The following is a 17,101-nucleotide window of genomic DNA, read 5'->3' as shown; positions in this document are numbered from 1 at the left end:
TATCACATGCTGTGACTCTTCAGCTGGAGCGTCCTGCACCTGGGGGTTACTTGCACCTGTGACGCCGGCTGCTTTGTCCCCTCCCAGCCCCACCACTACCTCGCTGAAGCTGGGCCTTGCGACAATTGAACCGGCTAAACCTGTTTTTTCCAAACTTGTTTGCTCTTTCTTCTCCGCAGTTCCGGTTGCCGGTTCCCTACTGTTCTCTCCGTAGGCCTCTCCTCTTTTTACCTTGGCTAGTGCTTCCTTGGCGGACTTCAGCTTTTCTCCCATAGCCCTCGTTTTCTCTTGCTCTGTCGCAAACGCAGTCTCAAGCTCGGTGATTCTCATCAGCATGTCACTCTTGGTAACCATCATTTTCTCCATTTTTTCCTCGACCTCACATTGCCTACACTTCGCGGCAGCCTCTTCTCCTTCCGCTTCTACACTTCGGTTCACTTTGAAACCAACCACACATTCCGAACACTTCACAGTCTTTTTAACCATGTCTTTCCAACACCAATCGTTCTATGACTTGTCTCACTCGATAATTACAAAACTCGAGCCCTTTCTATGAAAAAGAGAAAGTCTAAGCTCTACTACAAAAAAATTGCGTGTTCAATGTACGTGCACCTCCCCTACGGGGTGGAAAAAAACAAAACAAAAATCAAACACACAGACACAGACTAATAAATACCTGGTGACGGACCCCCGAAAAAGCCGTACAATAAAATAAGTGCTACAGGGATTTTAACTTCTGCCCTATAATTGTAACAACAAGCTCAAAACATGCAAAACAACTTATCTGCGCAGTCGATCGGGAGCGCTCAAAAAACACGTCCATCCACTGTGACAGTCCGAACCGAAACGCATCTATACACAGGGTAGCACCCCCTGAGGGCAAAAATGCTTAACATGAAACTGAATCGGGCAGCCAAACAAAATTCAACTTTTAGTTGACTCTTTATTTTTTCAATGTATTTAAAAGCCTCTTAATTCAAAGTTCATCATTCGGTTAAGTCATACTTTTTGCAGTTTCATACCAGAAAGTGCCTGCTGCTTTCCCAGTACTTCTTTAAAATTTCTGTGCTTATATAATCTTAAGAGTCTAAAAATGAAAATTAAGTGCCTCAGCGCTTCAAGGGAAAAGGCTTTGCGAGTGAACAAATGTTTGAAACAAAGCACACGCATGGTAAACCGTTATGCTTCTTAATTGGTATAGAGGGCTTTGTGCTGAAGGCACATGCAGCAAAGAAGCAGTTGGCAGTTCACAATTTCTTTAAAAGGTCCTATTAGCAGTGAATGGATGATAAACTTGTTGACGTTAACCTCTGCTTTCTGTTCATTGCGTGCAGTTAGGTTTTAGAATCTGTTAAAAATGTTGTAAACCTGATAAAATCAATTCCTAATTATAATGTTACCTCACCCTCAGCCATATATCTAAGAACTTTGTATAATTTAAATTTTTTGATAATTCAAAGAAAGTTCAGAGGTCTCTTCGAGTTAGAATTAACGACAGTAGACTGTAAAAACAAAAAAATATAAGTTTGAAAAAAAAAACTTGCGTTCTTTTTAGTTGCATGTCCCTTTACCCAAACACATGCTGCTATAGAGTAGTTATCAAAGGTTCTATTGCATCGATATTTTTTTGTCTGAAAAATGTAAGGTTGAGGTTGCATCGTGTCTTTTGGCTTTCACGCATTAGTTATTTTAAAGGTCACAAGGATCACATGAGATGTTTTATTCCTGCTATCTTCATTCATAGAACTTCTTAAGGGCATAATTGAATTGTTAACAAAACTAGTGCTTCTTTAACTTTCCTTCTTGGGTATGTAAACTGGTTCTTGCTATTGTTTTTTTTTTTCTAGTCTCTTTCCTGCAACGCGTCTTTCGTAATGTGCTGTAAAAATAAGCTTCTGGCTTTATGAGACGACGTCAAGTACGACAGTACGATTGCTGTATTTCCAACGCAGGCACACGAGCCATTCACAGAACAACTGGCGAAACAAACGACAAAGATGAATATGATGATTTATAGGCACAGGGAAAAATGAACTACACAGTCATTATTTTTTAACTGTATGCATAATATTGGCAGCTGCCTACATATTTCCACTCCACTTGAGTTAACTGGAGTATTGGCATGCCTGGAGTACTATAAAAAAATTCTACTTGGTGCTTAGTAAAATACAGTTCAAACTATCAAACAAAGCCTGATTATATGAACTTATCAATCCAACGAAAAAGTTTTCATTCCCTAGCAGGTACCCACAAATTTCAATTTTAAGATAGGGAAAGTAGACAACTTGCCATTTGTAGTAGCTTGAAGCTGTCTATGGATCCACCCCCGCACACTCAGTGGCTATCTATTGACGTTATTGTTACTTCAAAAAAATGGTCATTTTTCATATGTCTCGAGAAGACAGCTTTTGTCAGTTTGAAAAGTATTTCAGCACATACTATGGGTATACCATATCATGCATAACAAAATGTTTTTTTTCAAACCCACCACAACACAACAAATTGGACAGAAGACAAGCCATAACTTTGAGGTTATTACAGACAAATACGTACCCCAGCCCGGTAATCCTACGCCTGTGTTATCCTCATCTGTACCCGACGGAGGCGTGTAAAGTATGCAGGGAAAGGGCCACACTGCGGCACATGCTTTGGGAGTGTGTTGAAAAAGTATGTCACTGCCGCCGCTTCCTTCGCGACGCATGTTAGGCAGAGACGAACTCTGAGGCCAATCGCTGCTGCTACCACAACGCGAGGGCTGGGGCCGGCCTGCGCCGCGGCTGCGGTCACTGTTGCCGATCGGCTGCATTAGCTGCACTGCCGCTGGGAGGTGGCACTCATCAGCGACGAGCAGGCCGACCAGCTTTGGGCCGTCCGGCAAGCTTGAGATGCCGCCCGGGTGCAAGGACTTCGAGCGGTCACCTGAGGCACCACCATCATAATCGACTGAGAGTGGGAAGGGACAGGGGTTAATTCCTTCTTTCCCCACCTCGCCCGGTAAAACTGCCAGACTTTAGATAAAGTTTATGTATTCATTCATTCCAAAAATATAAGTTGTAGAGCAACAAAAATATTCTTAAATGTATAAAAATTATAAAAGTGTGCAATTCTCAGTTGCCAGCTAATTATCATTGCAATAAAAAACACTATATGTTCAAAAACATTCGAAACAAAGAAAATTGAGAACATGCATTTTTGAGATAAATGACCCAGGAGTATAATTAAAAAATAAATGATCTGTGCAATGTTTTTATTAACATAAAGAAAACGATCTGAACCGAAGTACTGCTTCATTGCTCGTGTCATGTGGTGAAGCATTTCCTGGTTTTTCGAGAGACATTTGTGCTCTTGCTCACTTTAACATAAAATGCACTGCTGTAAAATAGTCTCCAAGAAGTTGACCAGTGTGTGTCTGAGCCTACGAGTTTTCAAGTCATGATAAGCGGGTAGTCAGCTACCTATCCCAACAGAACTAACAAAATGTTAAAATTTTGTGTCATTTGTGTCAGTACGCTTTTAAAGAATATGTGACAACCCAAACACGCCATGTGCTTTTCGCCACTAGTTGGGACCAGTAATGCGAGATGAGCACCTCCATTCCATTTCAATTTCACTCCGGGTAATCAGGGCTTGTCGCAATTTTATTCGTTTTCATTTTCTCGGAATGAAAAAAAAATTGGTTTATTCCCATTCCGAGAATGGCAGGGCCGATTAATTTCATTCTTTCAATTCCTTGATGTAGGAAATCTCTTGATAGTTGTATTGAGTAAGATTGAATGACACCATAATTTTAGTGTCATTAGATGCTCTCAAAGTACGTAAAAAATGTTACCAAGGTCAAGGGTTAGTATTAGTAGCTTGAGGGCACATCTCGTGCAGTAAAACCACCCTACTAATTCCCATAGGAGCAGTTCTCCCGCTATACATAGTATGTGCATGGTCAGCATATTTGAAGGAATGGTGATATTTCAATTGTTCAAGGTTAAATTTGTTGATACTAAACTGATGACATAGCGCATTTTCATGTTGACAAAAGTAGTGTTCAAGAAGATTAGGCAGTTTTCCCCTCGTCTCGAGTGGTCACGAATATAAAGAAAACTAAAATTTGGTTAATGGGCTACAAAACGCTCTAGATGAAATAGTGCCACACTGCTCGGGCACTTTGTGCATCGAATATGAAACACAAGGCTGCACTGCTCATCAGCACTCTTCATGGGGTGAGGAGAACTTATGGTTCACCCTGTGCACAGGCATGCAATGTCTTTCTTTTCGCAAAGGTCATTCACGTGTATCAGGTACTAAACTTCTCGTGATATAAAAACCAGGCCATTCATAGAGTATTCGCTCCTTTTGTGGGAAGTATCAATGAGAATTAACCTGTGAAAATTGTTTGTTTCTCCCTTCAGTATCTCTTGGGATAATGCATCTCTTCCGCGGTTTCTCTTTTACAAATTGGCAGACGGTTCGCACTTTTACATCATGGCTGCCATTGATTTTGGCTAACAAAAGGTGGACCTAGAGAAAGCGTCTTCGCCTCCGACTTTGATAGAGCACATGTACTCAGGCCTACATGACTAATTGGAGCATGATATTACAGTAGTAGCTATTAACAGTGTAGCAAAATACGTCTGCTCCCCCACCCCACTTTCTTCTCTACTTTGCAATGCGAACACGAATATCTGCAGAGTCGTAGGAACCTAGCGAAGTTACAAAAAAAAAAAAAGATAATAATAATGAAATTATACCATCCTGGAGAACTGGTAGTGCTGGATTACCAGCTTTGAGCTTGAGATTCAGGAACGTCTGATTTTCTGGGCTTGATCTCCCAAACACGTTTGGCAATCAGTCACTAGTTTTTTGGTTACTAAGTTGATGTCATAAAAAGTGCTTAAGCGTCCTTGAGATATTTAAATTCCATAATAAAGGTCACAAGCACTACAACGTGCAAAAAGAATTTTATTTTGGTTTCATTAATCGAAACTTTGCAACAGAATATTGAAAGCTAAATGAGTGATTCGCCCTTTAGTTCTAAAACTCGAATTGTGACAGGACGGCTCCTTGAGCGGTTGGTTGTAAAAAAAAAGTGTTGCGCTTTACAAACATAAGCTGCTCAAGTGTGAACAGCTGGACACAAAAGCCTGTGTGGTAGTGCATTATGGTAGTGCTTCTCAAGCCGCCACCTGGGCCTCCCCCCGCCTTAACCCAGAGGGAACTTACGTTTAGTTCGGCACGTGGGTTTTCTTCAGGAATCGAGGAGGCGCCGCCCTGGTTGTGGTTACCTGGGCTTTCCTGCCTCAGGCGGCTTCCGGAGCCAAAGTTTTCAAAGGTTTAAGCTCTCTTTCTCTGTAGATCTGTACAGAGGGGGAGTGCACACAGTTCATTGTGTATGACTGTGTGCTTCACTGACCTAAAGACTTTTTCTGACAGATTTTCGAGCGAAATCGCTCATGTGTCTAGACAGGAAGGAAAATATGGTCAATGTTATGGGGGGGGGGGGGGGTACGAAGTGAAATTGTACTGAGCAAAAGCATTGCTCCAGCATTAATACACATCACAACTTAAAGAAGTGTTTTTTTTTAACATGCATCTGAGTCAGCCGACATTCACAGAACCTAGCACAAAGAAATGAAGGGTGTGAAGACAGCAGACAGCTGGGGACTGTAGCAGGCGTGCCGCCAAGGGTTAAAAAAAAAATCACAAGGCATAAAGGAGGGAAGGGGATGCTGCCATCGTAGTTCCACTCGACAGCTGTTATGCGAGAAATAGAGACAAACTTCAAAGGAGCACAGTCAATATAAGGACAAACTTGTAGTAAGCACGTTTCTTATAAATGTATTGTGCTTCTAATCAACCAAGCCATTTTAAACATGCTGCTCCATTGTTAAATTCGAGGCTCTTATTTAATAATGTTTGAAGTTTTAAAAACAGCACGTAAACCAAAACGTGCTCTGTTTTTTGGTAAAAGACGTAATTTCATTCCAGGAAGCTCAATTCCATTTCCATTCCATTCCTCCACACATTGTCCCCATTCAATTCCCGGGGTCACAAAAATGTGGAATGATACAAGGATTATTCTAGTTCCGGAGTGGTAACTCCACAACACTGGTTAGGAGTGAGTGAATTAAATGCTTGTCACTTAGAGAATTAATGAAAGCAGCTCGTCGTGGCCACATACGTCTCACAAGATAGTCGCCGCACCATGGTCCAGGGCAGTACAAGCACAAAGAAATTTCGCTGCATACAGGCAAACACACTTGTACATTATAGTGAGCATCCCATTTCTGACTGAGTGAGCTTGATAGGCGGTGAAGTGCACACAACTAGCTAGGAAGGCTTGGAGCTACACTGCCGCAGGTACCGCGCTTCAGATGTACCTGCGGCGATTCTTGCTGACGGATCGCCAGATATGTGTACGCATTGACAAAAGCTACACGAGTCTATGTAGTGGGTGCTTTTAGTAATGCTTACGATGGCATAATGACATACGTTTTTTCATTACTGGTGGTGGCACATGTCAGGCGTCTTTTGCAATAAATCCTGCTTTACTCAATTCGTGTGATCTCAATGTTCCACCAACTTAGAAGTGTGGCAGCTTGGGCTAGTTGGTACGACATGACAATAGGTATAGCGCGAGAACAGAACGACGACACAGAGACAAGAAGACATGTCCTTTGTATCCTTCTTGTCTCTGTGTCGTCATTCTGTTATCGCGCTATAACTATCGTTTTACCAATGTTGGTCTACTGCAGTTGGCAGTGAGTGCCAGTCCTTAAATTGGCAAAACAGTGCGCTTGCTGCTCATGTAAACCCTGACAGTGTATATTGGGCATGTTTCTGCTACACAACGATTATTATCACCCATCCCACCTGCTTTCTTTGTATTATCGGTACGCACTTTATACTCACGATTGGCGTGCAGCTATCAGCATTACATTGCAGGAAAGTAGCCAGTGCAAAGTTTTTGAGAAAGGAAGTACAACAATTGTAGTTGTTCGTCTTTGAGTGTCGACTGGTGAAGACAGGAGCAAAAAAAAATAATAAAGCATTAAATTAATGGCCCTTATGAGCTAAAACTCCCAAAACCACATTTTCATGGGGACTCCTGATTAATTTTAACCACCATCGGCAGTTATTGTTGCATTTCACCCGATCGCAACGCCTTGGCAGAAATCAGACCAGTGCCCTTGTACTTGCCACCATTGTGGGTGCAAGAGCTTTTGTTTAGTTTTTCTTTATTTTAATGCAGTTAGACCACACAAAAATGAATAGAGAAAACAAGGTACTACATATGCATTGAACGTAAGCCATCTAGTCACAAGCTTGACCATTTAGCACAGCCATGCACTTCCTGGCAAGTACAGTGGAACCCCTTTATAAGAGATGCTGATATAAGAGACAAATGAGTATAAGAGTCTGTGTGCCTGCAGTAAAATACGGGTTGATAAGAAAATGCATATGAGGTACCTTGCTTACAAGAGACATTTTATGTAAGAGACAATCAATCAATCAATCAATCAGTTTATTATCATGTCATAAAAGGATGTTACAGGGAGTAAAATATACAGACGAGGGTCCCAAAGTACACGACTGCAATTGGACCCTCGGTGATGATTACAAATAATAAAAGCACAAGCAGCTGTTAGAATCGTAGAAACAAAAATATACAAAGCAGAATGAAAACAAAAAGGCATTGAATCAAAAAACAATTAATACAGGATAAAACAACACAAAGAAGATAGATCAGCTATTTAACAGGCACCCTTTTAATGAGTTTTTAAATGAAATTAAAGAAACTTTGCATTTTAGCGAGGTGGGCAAATTATTTCATATGGTGATGGTACAGAAGAGAGAAGATGATTTACCATAGTTAGTACGAACCTTAGGAAGTAAAAAGTTATTATTAGCCACAAACCTGGTTGTGTTAGTATTAACTAACATCTTAGGATCAATGAAATTAGCAGAAAGTTGATTTCTTATTTGTTTATGCAGAAAAATAATTTGATTAAACCTGAATAGATAGCTAACAGTTAACATTTTATTGCATTGAAGAAAGGGAGCGGCGCTTCTGTCACTAGAACAGTTAAAAATAGTGCGAATAGCTCGATTTTGTAGATGTTGTACGGATGAAAGATGACACTGGTAAGTATTCCCCCATGATGCGATGCCATAAGTGATATGAGAATGAATGAATGCGTAGTAAAGTGAAAGGAGCGCTTTATGAGAAAAATATGAGCGAGCTTTGAGTAATGCGCGAATGCCGAATGCTGCCGTTTTTCTAATCTGAGCAATATGGAGAGCGTAGTTAAGGTTAGAGTCAAGGTGAACGCCAAGAAAAGATACACTGTCGCTGATATTAATCAAATGAGAGTCAACTGTGAGCTGTAGGGAGGAAGTTAACTTGCGTTGAGCTGATCTAAAAACCATAAACTTAGATTTATTTAGATTAATAACTAAGAAATTTTCCTGGCACCATTTTGACATGCTACAAAGTACAGCATTTAATTTATTAGTGATGTCAATACATCTATCAGCAATGGAAATGGTAGTATCATCAGCATATAAAATGCAGTGAGCCATGTGTATAATGTCAGGAAGGTCATTAATGTAAAGTAAAAAAAGTAACGGACCCAGTAATGACCCTTGAGGAACCCCTTGATTTATTGTTTTAGTAGAAGAAAATGAGCCCGATATGTAAACAGTATTCTTTCTGTTAAGGAGGTAACTGTTTAAAAATTTGAGGGATGGACCTGTAATACCGTATGATTCGAGTTTCTTGAATAAAATGAGATGATTAATGGTATCGAATGCCTTTATGAAGTCCAAGAAAACTGACCCTACTACAAATCCTGCGTCCATGGAGTGTTTGATGAAGTCTGATAAGGAAAGAATAGCAAGGTTAGTAGAACTTGTACGATTAGTAGAAAGAATGGCTTCCTGCAGCATGCCTCTTATAAAGGGGTCTAACTGCATAGATATTCTTTGACGGGTTAACAGACCTTGTGCATGCGCCACTTACAAGCTTACAAGCGTACTGTTTTAGACATAACTATTTAGTAAAATGAAAGATTACAGGAGATAAAATCACCTCTTTTAGTTATTCGGTATCAATTTTGTATTCACAGTCATATATTCAATTTATAATAGAAAAGTTTGATTTTGCACAGCCCTGATTCAAAGTGAACATGAGCAAGAGCTGCTCACAATCCTCATATTTTGTATGACAGTTCTAAAGACGGGTATCTTTTGTGCAGTGGTAAATGCCAAGCGCCTACACTTTGACCTGGGAACCAGCCCACCTCTGCGAAGTCCCCTTCACAGCAGCAGTCTGCAGTCGCCCAATGTCCTGAGTCCCGAGTGGGCTGATGGTGCCAGCCACAGTGAAGAGGTGTTTACATCAAGACCCACTGACATCACTCCTGGTGAGGTCTGACAATGTGTCACATTGGACACGGGCAGCAAAGATAAAATCGCTATACTGTACAGTCTTGATGACAACTAGCATGGCAAATTTTCTGTAAAGGTAGGGCAAGACAGGCGTGACAAATTGTGGGTTGATTGGCATTAATTCAGCATTGGGTTTGCACCCAAGTGGTGAGTGCCTGGAATGTTTTGTTTGCCCTTGTGCTCACAATGCACAAGAATGTGGAATGGGCAAGGGCAAGTGTGCAACAGCTGTTGCAGTTGCACGAAGCTGTCCTGAAATCGTAGAAATTTGTTATAACTTTTAAAATTTTATTTATTTTATTTATTTATACTGTTAGCCAAAAGGCTGATACAGAATGGAGTACTAAAATACAACTCACACGCTGTTCAAAGACACAAGCTCTACACAGTGAAATCAAGAAAAGCAAATCTAACAATGTGCAAAAGTATTCTAGTTATACACAGTAGTGACCAACATTCATCAGAAGTCCGTGGCGCATACTAGCTGAAAAATCCCCTTTGGGAAAACTCAGTCATGCCCACGTCGCAGACCTGAAGCCCTTTGTCATGGTATGACGAGCTCGCCCCATCGCCCTGCGGCACTTCGCGCAAGCAACGGGGCACACCCGGAGCGGCGGACCGCATTCGGACCGCGCACCGGTATAGTCTGAGGAAGTGGTGACCTTTGTGTTTTCGCGCCGAACTTCTCCGCAACCGAAGGTCCTCAGTTTACTGTCTAGCCTCAGTATAGGTTAGCTCCTTTACGGCCTTTCTTTTCTCGTAAAGAAGTCAACCCCGCCCAGTCTGCTGCCAGTGTTTCTTTTTTTTTTTGAAGTCGTCATGTGTATTTTATGTTTCTTTTGTCTAATACTAAGTGTTATTTGTATTTTATGTTTTTATTTTCTTTTAGCCAGAGATTGAGTGTCATTTTGTTCTGTTTTACTTTTTTCTTCGTGTTAATTTCGTCTACCGCAAAGAGAGTGTGACCTTGAGTATCAGTGCGTATGCGTGGAAAGACGACCCACGAAACACAGGAAAAGCTAAAAAACTTCTAGTAATTGTCCAAACAGGATAGTTCAAAAACATATATGAAGTCTTCACAAGATGTTATTTAAACCTAAGCAGCTTGAAAACCTTCTATAGCTGTGCTAACGCCACGTTATTATACGGCTAGAAAACGTGTCGCAAGAATTCAAAAACATCTTTTTAGATTCTTTAAAGAACTTTTGTAAATGTTTACTATACTTATGTTATTAGAAGCCTAGTAAACTTCTTGCCAAGATTCTAAAAAGACTTTTGCTAGATCTTTAACACCTTTTTTAGACATTTTTTTTTCATGCAAACCAGATTGTTGAGCGTTTCCCGTGGCTAATTTGTTGCATCATGTCAGAGTTTTACAATCGGTCAACTGTTGAGAGCGACAAGGAGGGACAGCAACATAATTTGGCATCAAATTATTGCTGGCACTATTCTAATCAGCAAGATTGGTGCCACATTTGTTGAAATAATTAATTAGTGACTGCCGTCTATCATTACGATAATCTGTTTTGCTTGGAGACAAGACAGGCTTTTAAACGTCAACTGATTATTGTTTTTGGTGTTGCCTGTAATGCACCATACTGCACATCCAAAAGTAAATGCAAAATTTCAACAAATATTGTTGCATAGTTGTAACCTTTATTGTACATAACAATGACTGCAGACTTTGTCCCGAACTTTCATCCTTTATAGTAACTATATTCATACAAAGCAATTGAGGGGCTGGCCAGATACTTGTCCAGGAACCTTGCACAGATACAAAAGGCCCAAACTGTTCTCCTTGAGCAGACTTCTATCAGTGCACTGAAATTAAGCAGGCTAGCTCGGCAAACACATTGTCCTAGCAGATAATATATGAAGGTGGAAAATTTGTTACAGCCAAAAAGCAGCAGTCAAACAATTATTTTTTTTTTGTCACCCAGTGCACTTAAATTCAGGTATGTTAGAACCATGAGTAGTCGAAATTAATGGGTTTCACCACAAATCTGTGTTTCACAATCAAATTGTGGTTTTGGCAACACCGCAAATTTGAATTTCGTCGCAAAATACTCGCACAAAAGACACAGTGCAGTAAAACACGCTACAGTATTCCAGAATTCCTTCTGTCAGTCATCATTTACATTGTTAAACATGGTTAGGTATCACTGTATTATATCACACATGGTTAAATATTGGCAAAGTTAGGTATGATTAAGTATTTTAGTAGAAAATCACTTGATTTCACTTGCGGCATTGTATTCGAGAAGACAATGAAATAAGGTTACAAAAACAATAAAACACAAAATTCAGTCAATATTGCAGTGAAAATAATACACATGATCTGCTACAGCCTTATTGCAATGTGGAAGTTCAATTTTAAGTGACTAACTGCAGATTACACAAAAATTAAACTGGACATAAAACCTCAGAAAGCAGCACTGACATATTCAGAGACGTGCTTTGTGCTTGTAATAAAATTGAGCCCTAAGAACAGAAAACTGCCTTTGCAGATAAGTTATGTGTCCAGGGGGACACAATGTAAGACAATATTGCTGTCAGCTGCCTAAGTAACTAAGAATACCAAAATTTTGGTGCCTACAGTAAGTGGGTATGTTTGCATAAAACACTTTGTGGCAGTCGTGTTTCTACACACTCCCGCATGGAAAAATTCTTCGAGCATGTCTATGCTCTGAGATATTCCACTTGGAAGTTTATTGTGCTTTTCATGATTACGCATGCAAGGCAGTGAGGATCAGCAAAACATTACTCCCTGGTGAGACGAGCAGTCAGTGCTTGCTATCATCAGGCGGTAGTAAAAAGGTAACTATTATAATGCTTGTCTATGGCTTCGACTCATGGTCAGAATATATGCGGCACCTCAGGAAGGAGTAGCTGTGTGCTAGTGCTCACTGTCCTGCATGCATAATGATACAAGCCACACCAAAACTTTTCCCCGCCATGGTGGTTTAGTGGCTAAGGCTGCTGACCCGTATGTCGCGGGATCAAATCCCGGCTGTGGCGGCTGCATTTCCGATGGAGGCGGAAATGTTGTAGGCCCGTGTACTCAGATTTGGGTGCACGTTAAAGAACCCCAGGTGGTCAAAATTTCTGGAGCCCTTTACTACGGCATCTCTCATAATCATATGGTGGTTTTGGGACGTTAAACCTCACAAATCAATTAATCAATCAACAACTAAACTTTTCAGTGGGTTATTTGAGCACAGGCATGCCAGTATTCTTTGGACCTATGTAGAAATGTGACTGGCTCAAATTTTTGATACGTCTATGACCGCCTGCTGCAGTCACTAATAAGTTCATTATTGAATCTTATTCAAGCGCACAGCTGACAGTGATAACTATTGTTGCACATTGTGTTCCCCTCAACACTTAGCTATCTGCAAAGGTGGCTTTTGCACACACAACTTACAGCACTGATTTTTTAAAAGAAAAACAGAAGGCTTAATATTGAACATCCTGAACATGCGAGAGACTTGAATACAGCAACCAGGTGGCTTAGTGAAGCTCCCTTTGCATAGGAAACAGAAGCCATGCGCAGCTGCTGTACATTCAGTAGCCAACTTTTCCACGAGCCACCATTGATGACGGGCTTGTCCAGAATTCTTTCACACTCAGTTCGTACGAAGTGCATGCATAGGCTGCGATGGAAACACCCAAAAAGAAAACAATTTAGTGACATGAGTGACACATGTCTCTTAGAGAAACTGAATTTGTCAGTATATTTAAAATGATTTGGAACAATGTGTCTTAAAACAAGTAGGATGTACACACACGAGAGATGTTACATGCATACTTTCTTGATGTTCTTGGCAAACACAGTTGCAACATTATGAAAGAATATGCAATTTCCACATAGCAGCTGTGTCAAAACCATGCTTGAATTGCGCCCGAGCATAGTACGTTGAAAGCAAATTCAATGATATAACAACACATATGTGATGGTACCCTACATTGCCACTACATCTACACTACAGTGGCAATGTAGGGTAGATGAAAGCACAAATGGTTGCGTTTTGAATCTGTATGTTTTGGGTCGAATGAAAGGAAAAGAATAATGCACATTCCTCACATTTTAAGAATCTGATGTTGTGCAAAGAATTTCACTGGTAGTTGTTGGCTGCCCAGCATTGTTTGGTGTTCTACAGGGAACCAAGTGAGCTAGCCTGCAGGGGCTGAAATATTTTCTGAACTGCAGATTCGAATGGGTGACCACACATTCCGCAGCGCGTGGCGTTAGATGGCTCGGCCACGAACGTGTACATTTTACGTAGGCTTGTGCGAATTGTGAATTTTAGGTTCAAAGCAAATAGTGGTTTTGGTCAAATAATTTCTAATAAAATTCTAGCAAAATTCTAATAAAATAAGAGATCCGTGGTTCAAATCCCGGTGCCGTGCAGTTTCCAACCGAATTTTAAAAAAAAATCCGCGTGTTGATGGAACTGCAATACGAGGCCTGGGGTGCGGCCTCACCGGTAACCACCACCGAGAACGCACTCCCTCACTAGAGAAGGATTGGCCACCCTGGTGCAGTATCTGGCCACTACCTCCCACATGCATACGTCAAATAACTCACGGCCCTCAGTCCCCAGCAGCTGCGAAGCAACTGACCATGGCGGCGGTCAGATCTGCAACGCAGCAGAGGGTGCTAAGAATCTCTGGATGCGGACAGGCCGCCTTTGGAACCTGAACTTGGCAACGTTTAAGGCTAGAACCTTATCTAGTGAGGGAAGTCTAGCTGTACTATTTGAGGAGCTAGAGGGTGTTAAATGGGATATAATAGGGCTCAGTGAGGTTGGGAGGACAGATGAGGCTTATACGGTGCTACGGAATGAGCACGTCCTTTGCTATCGAGGCTTGGCAGACAGAAGAGAACTGGGAGTGGGGTTCCTAATTCACAGAAACATAGCTGGAAACATAGAGGAATACTATAGCATTAATGAAAGGGTGATAGGTATCGTAATTAAACTGAATAAAAGATACAAGATGAAGGTAGTACAGGCTTACGCGCCTACATCCAGCCATGATGACGCTTCAGTTGAAAGCTTCTATGAAGACGTGGAATCGGCAATGAGTAAGGTAAAAACACAGTATACTATAGTGATGGGCGACCTTAATGCAAAAGTAGGGAAGAAGCAGACTGGAGACCAGGCAGTAGGAGATTATGGCATCGGTACTAGAAACACCAGAGGAGAGCTACTAGTAGAATTCGCAGAACCCAATAATTTACGGATTCTGAATACCTTCTACCGAAAATGAGAAAACCGTAAGTGGACATGGAGGAGCCCTGATGGCGAAAATAAGAACGAAATAGACTTTATAATGAGTGCACACCCAGGAATCGTGCAGGATGTAGAAGTGGTTGGCAAGGTACGATGCAGTGACCACAGAATAGTACGGTCTCGAATTCGCCTAGACTTGAAGAAGGAACGACGGAAACTGATACGCAAGAAGCCAATCAATGAGCTAGCACTGAGAGGGAAAGTACAGGAATTCAGAGTCTCGCTTCAGAACAGGTACTCGGCTCTTCGTGAGGAAACCAACCTTAGCGTAGATACAATGAATGATAATCTGACGAGTACTATTACGGAGTGTGCAGTGGAAGTTGGAGGCATGGTTGTTAGACAAGACACTGGCAAGCTTTCCCAAGAAACGAAGAACCTAATTAAGAAGCGTCAAATCATGAAAGTGTCAAGTACAACAGACAAAATAGAACTGGCAGAGCTTTCGAAGTTGATTAATAAACGTAAGGTATGCGATGTAAGAAGGTATAACATGGAGAGAATTGAATACGCTCTGAAAAATGGAGGAAGCGTCAAAGCAGTGAAGAGGAAACTTGGGTTAGGCAAAAGTCGGATCTATGCACTAAGGGACAAAGAAGGCAAAATAACTACCAATATGGATAGAATAGTTAAAGTAGCAGAGGAGTTTTACAGAGATCTGTACAGTAGCCGAGACAACCACGACTTTAGGACTATAAGAACTAGCAGTAACCCAGATGACACCCCACCAGTAATGATAGAAGAAGTCAGAAAAGCTTTGGAGAGCATGCAAAGAGGCAAAGCTGCTGGTGAGGATCAGGTAACATCAGATCTGCTGAAAGATGGAAGACAGATTGTCTTAGAAAAACTAGCCACCCTGTTTACGAGGTGTCTCCTGACGGGAAGAGTACCAGAGTCTTGGAAGAATGCTAACATCATCTTAATACATAAGAAAGGAGATTACAAGGACTTGAAGAATTACAGGCCGATCAGCTTGCTCTCTGTAGTATACAAGCTATTCACAAAGGTACAGTGCAGTCCACTTATAACGATACCACATATAACGATATATCGGTTATAACGATGGGTCGACTTAACAGTCTCATTTTATGCATTGGGGCTATGGGGAAAAAAACCATATATAACGATATGTTATCCACCGCATATCGGATACAACGATGAAAAGTTTGCCGTGGACGGCATGTTTCATTCAGAATAATCGTAACATTTAGATTGATAAGTTCTTCTGAAACGAACTATGCCGAGACAAGACGAAAAGTTAGCGTAGGCGAGTACGTATCTGCCGCCACTGCAGGACAGCGCCGGCAGCGCGTCCCGGCCGTTCAAAAAGCCGAGGAGAGCATCGCGAGTTGGCGCGACGCGCTACAGATGGCGCCAGGTGTGTCACGTTTTGCGCCTCGCCGCGCGTCGACCGCGGAGAGGCCGAGAGAATTTAAAAAAAAAATGCGAAAAGCAAAGCGCCGCGTTCCGCGGCTCCCCGCCTTCTACAACGGCAAGCCGGCAAGCTACTCGTAGCTTGCCGAACGAAAGCGGGAAAGAGAGAGAAAATAAAAAAAGCGAAAAGCAAAGCGGCGCGGCGGCATCGGGGCGGGGCCTCGTTGGCATTCCGGCTGTGTACCTCTGGCTGTGCTTTCTTCCTCCCACTGCTCCCACCCCGCCGTCGGTCAGTCTGTCTTCCTCAGCGAACCCGTGATGCGTTCTTCGGAGTAAAAAATAAAGTCTTGTTTTTGACATCCTACTATCTACAATATTTATTAATTGGTGAAAATAGCGAAATGAAGCCTGGAGCTACAAAAGGTACGTCCGGCGACGATTTTTTGGCGGCAGTCCAGATATAACGATCACCGGTTATAACGATCATATTTTTAGGTTTTCTCGATATCGTTATAAGTGGACTGCACTGTAATTGCTTACAGAGTAAAGAAAACATTAGAATTCAATCAACCAAAAGAACAGGCAGGATTTCGAACAGGCTACTCAACAATTGACCACATTCATACTATCAATCAGGTAATAGAGAAATGCCCAGAGTATAACCAACCACTATAATAGCCTTCATAGATTACGAGAAGGCGTTTGATTCAGTAGAAATATCAGCCGTCATGCAGACACTGAAGAATCAGGGCGTAGATGAAGTATATATAAACATTCTGGAAAAAATCTACTGGGGATCAACTGCTACCATAGTGCTTCATAAAGAAAGCAACAGAATACCAATCAAGAAGGGTGTAAGGCAGGGGGACACAATCTCCCCAATGCTATATACTGCGTGCTTACAGGAGGTTTTCAGAAGCCTAGAATGGGAACAGTTAGGGATAAGAGTTAATGGAGAATACCTTAGTAACCTGCGCTTCGCCGATGACATT

General features: G+C 41.5%; 1 protein-coding gene across 12 annotated transcripts in view; it reads left to right on the top strand.

Moving 5' to 3' along the window:
• The window catches only part of gwl (serine/threonine-protein kinase greatwall), a 517,662-nt gene that overhangs the window by 327,133 nt on the left and 173,428 nt on the right, over positions 1–17,101 (top strand). For all 12 annotated transcript variants that reach the window (XR_012884867.1, XR_012884871.1, XM_037429392.2 and 9 more), the window contains one exon: positions 9,249–9,416. Coding sequence is in view for 10 of the 12 variants with exons in the window: in XM_037429392.2 (XP_037285289.2) it covers positions 9,249–9,416 (168 nt within the window). In the remaining 2 variants the exon portion in view is untranslated. The remainder of the gene's footprint in view (positions 1–9,248; positions 9,417–17,101) is intronic.

Source organism: Rhipicephalus microplus, chromosome 1 (assembly GCF_043290135.1).
Source record: "Rhipicephalus microplus isolate Deutch F79 chromosome 1, USDA_Rmic, whole genome shotgun sequence".
Classification (NCBI taxonomy): Eukaryota; Metazoa; Arthropoda; class Arachnida; order Ixodida; family Ixodidae; genus Rhipicephalus; species Rhipicephalus microplus.
The sequence above is the reverse complement of the archived record's forward strand: the minus strand, read 5'-3'. Positions and strand labels throughout refer to the sequence as shown.